The sequence below is a fragment of the Sapajus apella genome, unplaced genomic scaffold, assembly GCF_009761245.1.
Source record: "Sapajus apella isolate SASKATOON/1434 unplaced genomic scaffold, GSC_monkey_1.0 scaffold3, whole genome shotgun sequence".
NCBI lineage: Eukaryota > Metazoa > Chordata > Mammalia > Primates > Cebidae > Sapajus > Sapajus apella.
The window spans coordinates 23535987-23552508 of record NW_022436943.1 but is presented as its reverse complement, the minus strand read 5'-3'; the positions used below and the strand labels follow the sequence as shown (position 1 = coordinate 23552508).

General features: G+C 33.9%; 1 protein-coding gene across 3 annotated transcripts in view; it reads left to right on the top strand.

Annotated features, from left to right (window-relative positions):
• HNF4G (hepatocyte nuclear factor 4 gamma) overlaps nt 1–16522 on the top strand; it is a 137063-nt gene that overhangs the window by 101841 nt on the left and 18700 nt on the right. For 2 of the 3 annotated variants that reach the window (XM_032250941.1, XM_032250947.1), the window contains one exon: nt 12795–12963. In XM_032250941.1, coding sequence (XP_032106832.1) covers nt 12818–12963 — 146 coding nt within the window. In that variant the 5' untranslated portion in view covers nt 12795–12817. Of the gene's footprint in view, nt 1–5536; nt 6110–8245; nt 8432–12794; nt 12964–16522 lie in introns of those variants that run through there. The other variant, XM_032250935.1, reaches the window with a different exon arrangement.

Here is a 16522-nt window from a genome sequence, read left to right as displayed (position 1 = left end):
TGTTTTTATTATAATGGCTTTATATTACGTTCGCATATCAGATAATATCATCTTTGCTATTCTTTCATTTATAACTTTTTCTATTTTAAAAATTTTATTCTTTAATATGAGTTTGAAGTCATATCATCTAAAAACTCCTCTACCTCATCAAAAATAAATAAATAAATAAATAAATAAATAAATAAAACTCATATGTAGCTGGCTTTGTATTTAGAACTGCATATGTTATTTTGAGACAAGAGTTATTTTTATGATACTAGTTTTAACATATAAGAAACTGAATCTTTATTATTGTTTTCATTTCTGGATGATTATTTTCTAAAATGTTATTTTCATAGCATTTTCCAAGATTTATACCAATTGTTTTTTCCTTTTGCTTTTATTAATGCTGGAACATAAAAAAAATAATAGTGAGATTGCATAAGCTTGTAGCATTTTAAGGGAAATGTTCTTAATACATTACTGGAAGCATGTTCAATGTTGTTTCGGTATATTTTTAAAATAATGTTTATGTGGGCACCTTCTATTCCAGTGCTTGCTTTTTATACCACAGTGTATCATGCTTCCCAAACCTTACCTCATATTTAACCCTGGAGTGGGTGTGAATTGGGGCAAAGAACGTCTGGAAAGTCAGGATTGGTATCACGATGTAGATATGCAATCATATACAGGAGACTGCATCCAAAATGGAATAAGTTTTTCTTTCTATTTAAACTAGCCCCAGGCTAGTAATCCTGTATGTATATTTTACTACTTCCCACTGAAATACCCATGACTAAACTACAGTGCAAATTAAGACAGACATTCAAGAGTCAGACAGTACAGGGCTTACATCTCTATCTAGCTGCAAACCAATAATTTTTTTTCTGTTATAGAAATCTAACTGTATAGAATATTAATTCTGTTTCTCAATCCAGCTTCATGGATACTGTAGAAAAACAATGGTTCAGCTATTTGTCTCTTTATACAGATATAAATCTTTATCATTATCATAATGAACATTATTTTATCATGATTACTTAATTATAAGCTCCATGAGGCCAGGAATCTTCTCAATTTTTTTCATGCAGAAATACCCAGTCACTAGAAAAGTATTTCACACATAAAATGTATTCATGTACTCAGTGTAAATGCTATACACTTCAAAGTTTATTATTTACATATGTATTTTATTCATACTTTCAATAAGTATTTGTGGAGCATTTACTGTGTGACATGCAGTATTCTAGGCACTGTAGACATAATAATAAATGGAAAATAGAAGGTCTTTGCCTTCATAGAACTTACTTCTTAAAGCAGTGGTTCTCAGATTTTGCTGCACATTGGAATCACCTAAAGATTTTTTTAAACACTGATACCAGCTCCTACCTCCAGACTTTCTGATTTAATTCATGTCTGATGCAACTTGAAACTTGGGGGCTTTTAAAAGTCCTCCAGATAATTGTAATGTGCAACAGCATTTTTTAATCAGTGGCTTAATATATAAGTTAGGCATTAAGCAATTGCAGATTTCTTACTTGAGAGTGATAATAGATTGTGTTACAAAAGCCACCACTTTACCCACCATGTTTAGTTCATATTATATTCGTATCTTTACTATTAATATTATTTTAATTATGTCCTATATTCTTGCACCAAAAAAAAGTTCCTTGTGGTATTTTTGAAAAACTAACCAACACTATTTTTCTAAAAATACATTTATCTAAAAGGAGGTGAAATATTTAACATTTCAGTTGAGCCCATTATACATCTGCCTTTATTAAACGGAGGCGCAAACATTGTTTACTTTTATCCCAATCAAATATCGCATTAAAAGTTGCTCTCCATATGTATCTAAAAAAGCTTTAAAAAAGAATTTTGAGCAGTTCTTGCCTACTTGACTCTATATATAATCTATTATTGTATTTTATATGGAGAAACTTTAACTCTTATTTATATATTTATTTATTTATCTGGCTTCCAGATGCTTAAAAGTAAGTTCATTATAGTGCATTTGTTTAAAATATTCAAGTCTAAATTGCACTCAGCATAGTGAAACTGCTGCTATTTTTCTTAAACATTATACCTCTTCAGAACATATTTGCCATAGGCACTGGCCTAAACTGATAACTTCTTTCCCTTCATTTTGCATAATGCAGCAACTTTGGTTTCAGAATGCCACCACAATCTTAAATATTCTGACTAGCTTTGCTGAGTTTGCAGTAGCAACAATGATAATACCCATTGTAAAAAGGAAATGCAGAAATAGTGACTGTCAAATCCTAACATGTTCCTTATAACCACACTTTATTTTCCTAACCAGTATATCTATACTCCAGTTAATAATTTAGTACTAATCAGCTCCTTATCTTCTGAAAAGGAAAGTCTGCTTTGAATCACAAGGCAGCTGACCTTGAAGGTAGGTTTAATATATGCGGATTTCTTATATCACCTCAAAGCCTTTTTTACTCAGAGCATTTTCTTGGTTACATTTAGCTCTGAGCTGTGCAATCCTTATTTTGTCTATCCTAACAGTAACTGATTTAATAATGATATGGTTTTTACTCTTCTTTAGTTTTGGATTTTACATTTATTTGTATAACTAGTTTTAAATCATTTAGTGTTTTAATGTGCAAATAAAATAAATATGAATAGTTAAGGCAAATCATAAATACTAGAAAGAATATAGCATCTTTCTAAACAAATTCAGCTATTTCACAAGGTGCTTATGTATCTCTGTCCACTTTCTTTAGATTTTACTGTCACATGGCATTTTTTAGTAGTGATGTGATAAAGATTTAAAATTGGCTCCTTGGATGACGTTTTGGGAATTAAATATCAGTATGAATTGAGAAATGAACTAAAGAATTTTATTTTATGTAAAACTATGTAAGCAAAGCTATATTATTATTATAGAGCTATGTAAGCAAAGCTATAGAAGTTAAATTTTAAAAATTTTCAGCAAATTGAGGACAGGAACATGTTTCAAAAATAAGGGCAAAGTTAGAATTTTTAAATGTCGGTAATAACTTTGGTTTAAATGTGTTAATGAGTTAGTGTGATTGCATAGATCTAAACTGAGCAACAAAAGAAAAAGATTTAAAAAATTTTTGTTTATCTAAAAATTACATATAATCTTGGCTTTATGAAAAAAATTTATAAAGCTCTTTGAAAATAGAATCCCATCATAACAGTCAATTTCAAACTTCTTTGTATGTGTATGGTAGTGACTTGCCTTAAATATTAAAATACCTATCTTTGTTTGTTGTAATTTTTGAATTTGCTTGTTTTCTCCCATCAAAATTAGAAAGAAGAAAATACCAGATTTTCATTTCAAAAGAGGAAGAATGGCTAGATTAGAATAGTGGCAGCAAGGAAATATGATTTTTTTTAATTGAAATTCTTTTTGAGAAATAAAAGGGGATTTTGCTTTGAACTAAAAGGCCATTTTGTTCAGTAGAGTTCTCCACTTAATGGTTTCCTGATTACACTGAAAAGTACACTGGGTTGATTTAGATTATTCTTCTTCTCATCTAGCTTTTAGTGATCACATGTGTGCAATCTTTATACTTGAAAAGTAGAATATGAAAATAACAAGAAACTACAGACGTGCTTTGGAGATTGATATGTAGTGCTTTTGCTAGTGAAAAATAATCTCAAAGAAATAAGTTTAGGAAACAATGTTAACTCCATTTTACAATAAAATATTTATATATTGGTATTAGCATTCCAAATTATTTTCATGAAAATTATTTCATGAAAATATCCTTCATTTTATTAGCTTGTTTTCTATTTTAAAATCATGCTGTGAAAGAATGATTAAATCAAATATAAAGTATAGAACGATTTAAACGGCTTAATAGTCTTCCAGATAGAGCTATTTCTACTATTATCTTGGAGAATCAATAGTGAATTGAGTTGTTGCCTTCTTTAAACACTATGATGTTTTCACTGCTTGTTATGTCGCCTTAAAGAAATATAAATAAAATATTTCACATGCTAGTTTAAAGAATCATTGCTCTGAGAGAAATATGTTTCAACATCATTGCTGTGCTATTTAAAATTGACCTTTTATCTACAAATAATGTTGTCATTCTCTCTAGAGCATTTGACCTGACTAGGGCTAAGATGGCACATGTTAGCCTACAAAACGAGATTTCACTAAGTAAAAGTAAAGTTTTGCTCAATTTAGAGAACAAATACTGGAAAGTAATGTTAAGAGAGATATTCAGTAGTTCACAGTTTATCATAAATTTATATTTTTTGATATATATTAAATTTATGTATCTTTAGAAAATGTGTGCTACTTATTATAAATTACTGTTTTATGTATTACTACGTATGAGTGATGTGTTTCCCAATTAAACCTTTAGAAGTAAACTTAAAAGCACTCATAAATTTCTGTTGAATGTAGGGTTTAATAACACAGGTCTCATTTATTTAAAGATAATTGTTTCTACTACCACCTAGGCATAAAATTAATACAGTGTTTTTATATGTTTGTTAGTTTGTTCCACTTAAGCTCTTAATCTAATGTAGCCTTGATGAATTTACCCATGTAAAATACTTGATTAAGCCATAATGAAAGGCTGCTTGGCTGATATCCATCAGTCCCTTTGCTGAAAATTACTGAATTTAATGTGAATATGTATAAAGAAACACCATAACTATGTCAGGTGTCTAAGGTTTATGTAACTTAATTTAATGGTTTCATTTTGTTCAATTGTGCCATACACATGTTCACTGAGTTATGAAAACTCCACAATTGCTAATGAATGTGAAACACAAAGAATTAGTATTAAGAGTATGCTGTTTGTTCTCATTATGATGCATAATTAAAAACCTAAAATTAACTGTAACTTAAATTATTTCTCTGTGACTTCTTTTCTTCTTTTTTTACTTTCTCATTGTCCCTCTTCATGCTCCCTTGCTCGTCTTTAAATAAATAAAAATATTCTGAATATGGCTTAACTCGTTTTATAAGTAGAGAGGAAGATTGGTTATAAAGAGGAATATAAGTTAATTTATAAATAAAAGTTATTTCAAGTTCAAATCAATACAAGAGAAACTCTAATTTCCATGTAGCCAAAACTTGAAAAACTCAAATTCTCAATTTCCTTTGTAGATCATACAAATTAGTTTTCAGGGTAGGCACATCTTACCAACTTTATACACTTATCAAGAATCATTTGGATTTGTTACCTAGTGTATGACTGCCATTTGTTCTTGTTATTTCATTTAAAAATTGTGCAATCTATTACAACATGATCATTAAAAGGCTTTTATTTTATTTTTTTGAGACAAAGTCTCACTCTGTTGCCCTGGCTAAAGTGAAGGGGAGTAATCTTGGCTCACTACAACTTTTACCTCCCAGGTTCAAGTGATTCTCCTGCCTCAGCCTCCAGAGTATGTGGTATTACAGGCCCATACCACCATGCCCCGCTAGATTTTTTGTATTTTTAGTAGAGATGGGGTTTTGTCATATTGCCCAGGCTGGCCTCGAACTGCTGGCCTCAAGCAATTTTCCCACCTCGGCCTTCCAAAGTGTTGGGATTACAGGCGTGAGCCACTGCGCCTGGCCAAAAGACTTTCATTTCTTCCTCCCCTATAGAAACCATGGGAAATACTGTGGAAGTAGATAAAAGCCAATTGTTTAAAGCATAGACAATATTTTGAAAAACTAAAACTCTAGAAGGCTTCTAGAACTTTTGCTTTGGATTGCTTTATGGGTGGCTTTAACTTTTTCTTCATAAACAAAAATTTTCTAGAAATCAAAGGCAATGTATGAGACTTATTAAAAAAATTAGTTAAGAATCTTAATCAGTGGATTCTTAATGAAAAGTTCTTTGTTTTATAAACAGTAGCAGCCAGCAGCCATATCCCCCTATGTAAAGGAAGCTATGAAGTAAGGATATACATTTTTTATGACTTTCTTTTTAAATTATTTTATTTGCTTAATCAGTTCCATAAATTATGAGTCCTAGAATTTAAGAAAAGAGGGATTCCACTGTGCTTTGTACTCTCCAGAGAAAAGCTGAAGAAACTCCTTCCTTTGCTAGGCTGAGGCTGACTGAATTCCGTGGGTGTTTCTACATCTGAAGATCATTACAAAGGCTACCCACTTGAGGAGGTATACATGCTATTCAGATCTACCATATCTTCTGAAAATTCTTGAGTACTTACTCTATGAAGTGAAGAAAACAATTTACAGTAACAAAAATGGGACACAGGTTTCTTCTTAAAAGCTAGCTCTGGGCCGGGCGCGGTGGCTCAAGCCTGTAATCCCAGCACTTTGGGAGGCGAGGCGGGTGGATCACGAGGTCAAGAGATCGAGACCATCCTGGTCAACACGGTGAAACCCCGTCTCTACTAAAAATACAAAACATTAGCTGGGCATGGTGGTGCGTGCCTGTAATCCCAGCTACTCAGGAGGCTGAGGCAGGAGAATTGCCTGAACCCGGAGGCGGAGGTTGCGGTGAGCCGAGATCGCGCCATTGCACTCCAGCCTGGGTAACATGAGTGAAACTCCGTCTCAAAAAAAAAAAAAAAAAAAAGCTAGCTCTGATTAGTTGTTAATTGCTACTTGAAGAGCTGTGCTGAGATCCACCTGTAGCCCCTTTCACCTGAGAGTTGAATGCTCTGATCCAGTGATGTCAGTCAGCCATGGGAACAGAATGGGGTGGAAGTACAAAACTATGACAGCATTGTTCTCCTGAGCTACAGCCACATTTCTTTCATTGTTTTCCATATCTATAAATAAAATTTTTCGGTCTTTTTCTCTTTTACCTTTCCTTCTGTTGGGACATTTCCATCAGTGACATCCCTCTATATTGGTTAGTTATTTCAGAGATTAAAAAGTTTGCAGGCTCTGCACAATTTGCCCCTTTGGTTCCTATAGAAAATATATGTTTGTTAACTCATTTAAAATGAGGACCACTTCACACAAATAAAAACCACAGACTAACAACCACTTCTGTCTACTTCTCTAAAAACTGAATAACCTATGTCTAATCTTCATTAAAGAAAGTCAGTCAAAAAAGAAAGTTTATTTCAAGATATCATCCTTACAATTAAGAGTATACAGAATATGAGGACAAGAGGACTATTCCAACGATCGCTGTTTGATTTAGTGAATCTGGCTGGTAAATTGACTCTAAGCTATTTTCTTTACATTTTGTCACCTGGTTTAGAGTACTTTAAGAGACCAGCCTTCCCAGGTGGAAAGTACACTAATTTCTAAGACAAATTATTCATAAGGATGATGGTGTTAAAAAATTGGTTAAGAAATATTACTTTGCTGCAATCTTTAATGAATGTGGAAAAGGACATTCTGAATTTCCAATGTAAATGGGGCTGGAAATCTTTCTTGAAAAATAACATCGATAAACATATTTTCAGAAGTAAAATATATTCATTGAGTACTATTGTCTTAAATATTCCCCAAACCCTAGATGTTCCTTGTCAAATATACACATAAAAGATATACTGTGCTATATAGATGAGGGTTGACAATAGGAATATATAGATCTACATATGTTAGAGATGATTTTATTTTAGTTCAATGGCATCAGGATTCAAAAGAAATGAAACATGATACATGTAACAACTATGTAAATGCCTCTAATGTACTAGCAGCTGTAGTGCTTCTGTGCTTGAGAAGTTTACTGACATAAATGGGACACAGGCCCATAAACAGATAATTAAAGAGAATATTGTTAAAGGCCATATCAGGGTTATGCCTAGGGGCTATCAGAGTATGTCATAAATCCTCACATTTCAATTTACAAAATTTCCTTTACTCCAAAATAAAAGTAGCTTTATTGTTCACTTAAGAAAACTTGAAATTGTAAAGTGTTTACGGGAAACGGTAACTTCCAGACTTGATTTACCAAATTTATAAAAGTAAAGTAAGTGCCGTTTTTCAGGATATGAAGTATGTGATTTCAGCTCCTTAAATGGGATACCTGACATTATTATTACAGCTTAAAGCCTGTGAGATTTTCTTTTCAATTTTTAATTCTTCTCTTAATGATCTCATTTATTGTCTACTGGAAATCAATTTAGGAAATCATGTTAGTCCACTAAGCACTTCAGATAAGGCTATTTCACGAAGCATTCCAAGATTATCACAAGGAATTGCTTTCATATGCCATAAAAGAAGAAATAAGCTGAATATGGCCTGCCAAAGAAGGTTACAGTTTTACAGCTCCTTCCACTGCAGCTCTTAAGTCACTCATTTACATTAACTTTGGATTATCACTCACAGATTGAAAGCAAAACACTCATCACACACTCTGGGCTCGTGGTGCCACTTGTATGTGTGTTTCTAAATCAATGATGAGGGTATCAGAACCAATATTGGACATGGACATGGCAAATTACAGTGAAGTTTTGGATCCAACTTACACAACTTTGGAGTTTGAAACTATGCAGATTCTATATAATTCAAACGGTGAGTTATCATCTGTTTATATACGTGAAGAAAAGTAAATATAATTGGAGAAGGTAGACTGAGCTTCCAAAGGTGGTGGCTCAATGTTTCATTTTATTTTTTTCTGGAGAATTTACGTCTTTCTTTTAAAGCCACAAGTCTGAGCTTTTGCACTTGCTTACAAAATTTAAGTTAATAATGTTAGGGCTATTTTATCTTAGAGGTAGAAAAAGCCTGGTTTTGTGGAATAAAGTAACTTCAGAATTCTGTCATGGGCCAGTTAGAGTTAGCGAGTTAAAAAGAATAGATTCAGCCATTATTTTATTTGCTGTAAATGATAGTAATAAGTAACATTGGCAGATTGGCTGTGAAAGTATATTTTCTATGCAATGTTTAAAATGACTTATGGAACAAAGTTTCCACAGAACGCTAGGGAGTTTTACTGATTGTCTACTCTTTTCATTATTATTCCAGTTCTCAAATGCTACTGATGAGAAACTGCATTTAAAATACTATCAGGTTTTTGCACTGAATGCTAATATGAAAGGAAATAAGGTTTATTTTATAACCTTACTTGTCAGGCTAATGTTTAGCTGCACAAAGCTGTTGGTATTTAATTACTGTAACATTTTAACTTTAAATAAGACACGAGTTGTTTAGGGTTTGTGCCTTTATGTAGTACAGCTTATTCTTGACTTTGAATTTAGACTTAATTCCTAGGAAAAAAATCTTTTTTAAAATGTGTTATAGCTGATAGAACTCCTAAGACTGAGCAATTATGTATACTTTGGAAAATGTGTGTGTGTGTGTGTGTGTGTGTGTGTGTGTGTGTGTGTGTGTGTGTGTGTATGTGTGTGTTTAATGCAAGACTGAGAATATATCTCTTGTACCGAGGAACTCTCACTAGTCTACTGCACTGTACAATTTGTATGACTGGTGTTCTGGTTCTATTTACAATAAGCAGTTCCTTCTTAGTGGAGATTTAAAAAAATAGTCAAAAGATGAATTCTGAAATTTTAGCACAAATACAGTTAAAATAAATCTGTAGTGCAACTTTTAGGAAGTCCCTGTTTTGTGTCTTATGTTTAGACATGATTAGGGATATTTAATAGAGTATTTCATCAAAATCTTGACTTTAAAAAAACACTCATGATTAAGAAATGGTAGGGACATAATTACCATAATCTTAACACTTATTTACTATAAGTGTTTAACAAATATACTAAAATAATGAATTTGTATTGCTACATGCAAAGTGTGATGTAACTTGTTTGTAATAATGTTGTCAGCAACATGTAAGTATGGCACTAAACTTGAAGCAAGAGGTGAATTTTTCATATTTCTATGTAGTCTCTCAGAATACAATAAATTCCAAACAGTTCTAACTTTCATATTGCTAATATCTGTGTTGTTAATGCTACCAAAAGCAAAATTTGCAGCATTTTAATCCTATAACGTCACATGACTAACTCTAAGCATATGCTCATTAAGTTTTTTTCCAACTTCATGAAATTATATATGACAATATTTGTCTACTCAGAAGCAGTAATAAGTAGCATATATGTAATGTCATAAAATGTAATCAGGACATAACAACCTTTAGTTTTATCCTTTCGTTAGACATACAATAATCAGTTGTTAATATATTTACAATTTTATAATAAAGTTTTACTGTATTACATATTTAATATCTTTTGAATGCATACAGATTTTGAAGACGTAATCCACGATATTAACTCATTTAAGAAATATTTATTTTATTATAAATATCTACATTTAAAAAATAATTCTTCCTTCAGAACTATGTATTAGATGACCACTATATTCTGGGCATAATCCTAAAAGCTGGAAAACAGAGGAATATATAAAACAGATAAATTCTCTACCATCATGGGTTTGTAAAGTCAGTTAGAGTGGGTTTGTAAAGATGGGTAATAAATGAGCAGACCAATACACAATATACTTTTCAGAAATAAAGTTATTTTAAAAACTAAGGCCAGGTGTGGTGGCTCACATCTATAGTCCCAGAACTTTGGGGGGCTGAGGCAGGAGGATCGCTTGAGCCCAAGTGTTTAAGACCAATCTGGGCAATATAGTGAGACCTTGTCTCTACAATTAAAACTTTAAAAATTAGCTTGGTGTGGTGGGCTGCCCCTGTAGTCCCAACTACTTGGGAGTCTGAGGCGGGCGAATTGCTTGAGCTCAGGAGGCCCAGGCTGCAGTGAGCTAGGATTGCACCACTGCACTCCAGCCTGGGTGACGAAGCAAGACCCTGACTCAAAAAATAATAATAATATGTAAAATACACATGGCTTTAGGTTCTACTTAAAGGACAGATGGGAGGTGACTTTTTAAACATGTGTTCAGAGGTTTCACAGAAAATGTGAAATGTTAACAGAAACTTGGTAGCTAGCTCAAAGATAGGTTTAGGGAAGAGCTTTCCTCCCAGACAGAAGGAACAGCAAGTGAACAATTTCTGAGATGATGGAAACAACAACAACAAAAAAGAAGACAATATTGCTGGAGAATAATGAGCTGGATGAAAAGTGGTACCAGATACTGGGATCAGAGATTTGGGGGAGTTGTAGTGGGGGGTTGACATGCAGGTTTTACAGCCTGTGATAAGATGCCTATGGTTTATTCTGTATCTCATTATAACAGGGTCGGATGCAGAGGGTGACATGATGTGAATTTCTTTTTAAAAAAGTTATTATTATACTTTAAGTTCTGGGATACATGTGCAGCACATGCAGGTTTGTAACATAGGTATACATGTGCCATGATGGTTTGTTGCATCCATCACCCCATCATCTACATTAGGTATTTCTCCTAATGCTACCTCTCCCTAAACCTCCCACCCCCTGACAGGCCCCGGTGTGCAATGCTCCCCTCCCTGTGCCCATATGTTCTCATTGTTCAACTCCCACTTATGAGTGACAACATGCGGTTCTTGGCTTTCTGTTCCTGTGTTAGTTTCCTGAGAATGATGGTTTCCAGCTTCATCCATGTTCCTGCAAAGGACATGAACTCGTCCTTTTTCATGGCTGCATAGTATTCCACGGTGTGTATGTGCCACATTTTCTTCATCCAGTCTATCACTGATGGGCATTTGGGTTGGTTCCAAGTCTTTGATATTATGAACAGTGCCACAATAAACATATGGATGCGTGTGTCTTTATAATAGAATGATTTATAATCCTCTAGGTATATACCAAGTAATGGGATTGCTGAATCAAATGACATTTCTAGTTCTAGATCCTTGAGGAATCGCCATATTGTCTTTCACAATGGCTGAAGTAATTTACACTCCCAAGAACAGTGTAAAAGCATTCCTATTTCTCCAATGTTGTGAATTTGTTATAACAAGATCATTTACATGGCTGTGTGGTAATGAACAGTAGGGCAGCAAGAATAGAAGGAATAAATTTAGATAGCAAGCTGTTGCCATAATCTAGAGGAAAGATGATGGTTGGTTGAACAAGGATGTCCATGGTGAAAAGTCGTGGATTAAATATGTATTTCAGGCCCGATGTGGTGACATGCCAGTAATCACAACATTTTGGGAGGCTGAGACTGGTGGACTGCCTGGGGCCAGGAGTTCAAGATCAGCCTGGCCAACATGGTGAAACCCTGTCTCTGGTAAAAATACAAAAATTAGTTTGGTGTGGTGGCACATATCTGTAATCCCAGCTACTTGGGAGGCTGAGGTAGGAGAATTGCTTGAACCCCGGAGGCAGAGGTTGCAGTGAATGCAGATCACACCCTGAGCGACAGTGGAAACTCAGTCTCAAAAAATTAAATAAATAAATAAAAAGTATTGTAAACATGGACTTACTAAGGGATTGGTTATAAAAGATAAAGGAGAGAATACAATAAAGACTCACAGATTATTGGCCCTGGGAAATTGGATGGAACCATTGACTGATATAGGGAGACTGAAGGAAGGAAGAACAAGTTCTAGGGGGAAAATGAAAGAGTTTTGTTTTTGATATGTTAATTTACAATTCTGATTAGATTTCACAATGAAGTTCTTCAATAGATGCTTGGGCATTTCAGACTGATGCCCATGGTAGACATCAGGGCTAGAGATAAAATATTGGACTTGTTCATCCTACAGCCAATACTTACTGTCATGGGACTGATAAGCTTCCCTTGGAAAAGAGTATAGTTGGAGAGCTAAATCTATGGTGTCTCAAAATTAAGTGTTCAGAAATAAGAAAGGAGAGCTTGGAACGGAAGCAGCCAGTGGTTAAAAGGGAAGCACCAGTGTGGGGACTCCTAGAAGCCAACGAATGGACTGTTTTGAGCCTATAAATAATTAGTCGAACAATTTAATCAGGAAACAATGCCACCTCTAACTGTAATCTTCCTTTTTCATTGACAGATAGTTCTGCCCCAGAGACAAGTATGAATACCACAGACAATGGTGTCAACTGCCTGTGTGCCATCTGTGGGGACAGAGCAACAGGAAAACACTATGGGGCATCGAGCTGTGACGGGTGCAAGGGTTTCTTCAGACGCAGCATTCGCAAGAGTCACATTTATTCTTGCAGGTACTTTAAATGCCCTTTTAGGAGAGTTATCTCTACAGGTGTTTCAGCTTGGCACGCAAAAAGTAAGAAAAGAAAATTCAGAGCTTTTGTATATCTGTAAGTCTATAAATAAAATCTCTAAACTGCGGTACAAGTAAGAACGTGTAAGTATGTATTGCAGGATGTATTCACATAGGTGGTTCTTTTTTATGAAACATTTTAGACCTATAGAAGGTATATAAAAATCCATCTATCACCCAGCTTAGACCAATATAGTTGAAGCCTTTAATGGACACCTCCTCTGTCACTTTTCCTCCCTTGCCTCTTAGAGGTAACTACCACTGCAATTTTGTGTTATCTTTTCCTTGTGTTTCTTTATTGTTTTACCACATGTTCATATACCTCTAAACATTTTAAAATCTGCATTTAAAAGCTTTTTCAATATGAATATTTTTCTTCATGTTGATTTTTTAAGTGCCATTACATCCCGGGCCTAAAAACAAAATTATAAAAGTGCAGATTATTTTGGTAGTTTGCTGATATTAATGAGTGAAATTAAATTTTCAGTCCTAAAATTTAAAATGTATTTCTTATGCCATATCTTTTGTCATTAAGTTTAAATGTTTTGTCGGATGCTTATGTAACTATATTATATGTGTCACCCATTTCCAGTAGGCTGTTTCCTTGTTTCTTTAATTTTAGATTAAAACCTAGTCAACATCATAACATGATTTAAGTATACATTTTCATTTTTATTCATCTATATGACTGTCCTTGAATGCAGATTACATTTAAATTGAATATAGGCTATTAACAAAAATGACTGATTAACAGAAAAAAAAACTGTGTTTGTTCCATCAACAAAAGATATGTGTAGAATTATATTCTTTTAAGAACAAGTTGGACATTTAGGAAGAAATTAACTCTCTCAAAGTGTTGCCATGTGATTTCCTGGGGTACTACACAAGTTAATATATTACTACCCAAATATCTATCTAGTTCTCTGGTAATCAGGTTCTCTAGTAGTATTTCAAGATGCTTTGAAGCAGGTTAACAGAACTATAAATTGCCCACTTTAAAAACTTTCTAGGTAAACAAAAAAAGTGTATTTAGCTGAGTTTTGCTTTTATTTACATTAAAACTCTGAAGGTAAAAGGTAGATCAATTTCCTTCATCAAAAATACTTTTCTATGAGTAGTTCTAAAGATCAGTAACTAAAACAAATACAAAATAAGCTGTAAACCATACCTTCTGGAGCCATGTGCTCTGTTAAAAGTGAAATACGTGTGTGTGTGTGTGTGTGTGTGTGTGTGTGTGTGTGTGTGTAATGGTGATCCAAACAACTAAATCCAACAACAACTTGTGAGAATCAGAGAATCACAAAGGCTTCAGGATGTCTGTCCTTTCCGTATGGAAGGGTGGGAAAGGAATTCTCTCAGAGCAGTTTTTAGAGACTGATACAACAGATACAGTTTAAACCCTGCACCTTCATATTAGGAATGCTACTGCCAACCTAGCTTTCTGTATATATTTTAGTATTCAGCAAATGTTATAATTTTTTATTTCGAAAATGGTTAGAATATTGATGCAAGTGTAGAGTCATGGAGGTTTTCTGAGATCAGGTTGTGCTGGTCTCAAATTTATCTATTTTCTTAGATTACAAAATCCCATTTCTACTCTAACTGCTCCATCACACTGAGGTTGGGCTTTCCTTCAAAAGCACTTTTAATTGCTGTTTCAATACTTTTCATGTACGTTTTTCACATTATATGTACAATTTGTATGCATACTCTATTAGATTGTGATTTCCTTGAGTAGAGGAGACAAGTAGTGTTAATCTGTTTAATCCCTACACCAGGATCTTGTATGCTGTAGGTGCTTAATAGTATATGTTTATTCAATTTTTATTATTAATTTAATGTTAATTGAATGTATTCTCCTTGTGTATTTTATCATTCTGGTCCTCTCTCCTGAGTCACATCAGCCATTTGTTCCCAAATGAGCAATACCTTGTTCCTCACTCTGAAAGCATGTTTCTCTTCTAGCCCAATTTGTTGATCATAGGTTTTGCTTCTCATTCAATTTTAAGTGGCCACCAGTAGTTTTTAGAAGAAATACTTTGTATAGGTCACAAAATACATGTCTTTATTCTTATCATTATCAACTACAAATAAACAGGTACATATCAATATGTATGGATAATTTTGCGCCAGAATTTTGAAGAAACGTTAGCGTTTACCGTTTGTCCCCAACTATTTGAAGTATGTTCACACAACAACCTTTAGGGCAAGTACTTCTTATTTTACAATTATAAACTGGTGTTACTTAACATCCCCAAGTTCTGCTGAGAGTCGATGGTTTTATCGACTCTCAAGCTCGGATTTAATTTCAGAGACCGCACTGTTTTTTTCATTTGTTTGTTTGTTTGGTTAAGTACACAAGTCAGTTTTTTAGCGTATCCAGAGTCGTGCAACCATCAATACAGTAAAATTTGACCATTTGTATCCCCTTATAAAGAAACCTTTAGCAGTTACTCCCTCATTTCCTCCCAACTCCCTCCTCAACAATATGAGGCCACTACGAATCTATTTTCTGTTTCTACAGACTTGCCTTTACAGGGCATTTTGTATAAACAAAATCATATGATATGTGATCTCTTGTGTCTTACTTCTTTCATTTAGAATAGAATAGGTTGCCAAGGTTTATCTATGTTGTAGCATTTATCAGTACTTCATCACTATTTACAGACAAATAATAATATTCTACTGTGCCGGCATACCAGATTTTGTTTTTCTATCATCAGTTGATAGGCATTTTGATAGTTTCCACTTTCTGGCCATGATGAATAACGCTACTATGGACTTTTATGAACAAGTTTTTAATGTGTGCATATGTTTCATTTCTCTCCATGCAGACCAAGCATGGCATTGCTGGGTTATACCGTAACTCTATGTTCAGCTTTTTAAGACAGTGCTAAACTTTCTTCTAAAGCAGCTGCATCATTTAACATTTTAACCAGCAATGTACGAGGGTTCCAATTTTTCCACATCCTCACCAACTCTTGTTTTTCCTTTGTTTCATTTACAGCCATTCAAATGAGTGTGAAGTCTTACACCATTATGCCAACTGTACTCTCAGTGTTGTCCTCAATGACTTCTTGATGTATAATTTGCCATTTAGGGTAAACTTCAGTGGGATGTGGGGTACACTTAAAATTAATAGAAGAATATTTAAAAAGAGAAAAGCATGAAAATGCAGAGCCATGAAGTTCTGATAATAGCCTCCTTCATACTGAAATCATTTGGCAAAAAGCAACAAAAACTTGTAAGCCAAAGATTTTCAAAACTAGTTTGGCTTTCATGACTCATGATAGAAATGGCTATGCACACCAGCCAAAATGAAGATAGTCATTCAGTTTTATTTTGCTATAAAGACTGAGAGGTGAGGCTTGTGTTTTCACGCACATCCTGATTGTGAGACTGGGAAGGTCATAGTTGATTGTTCATATCAGATGTGACAATACATATTTAAAACCCATTTGTCTGTTTGCTTTTTTGTAAATCATCATTTTCTGAGAACT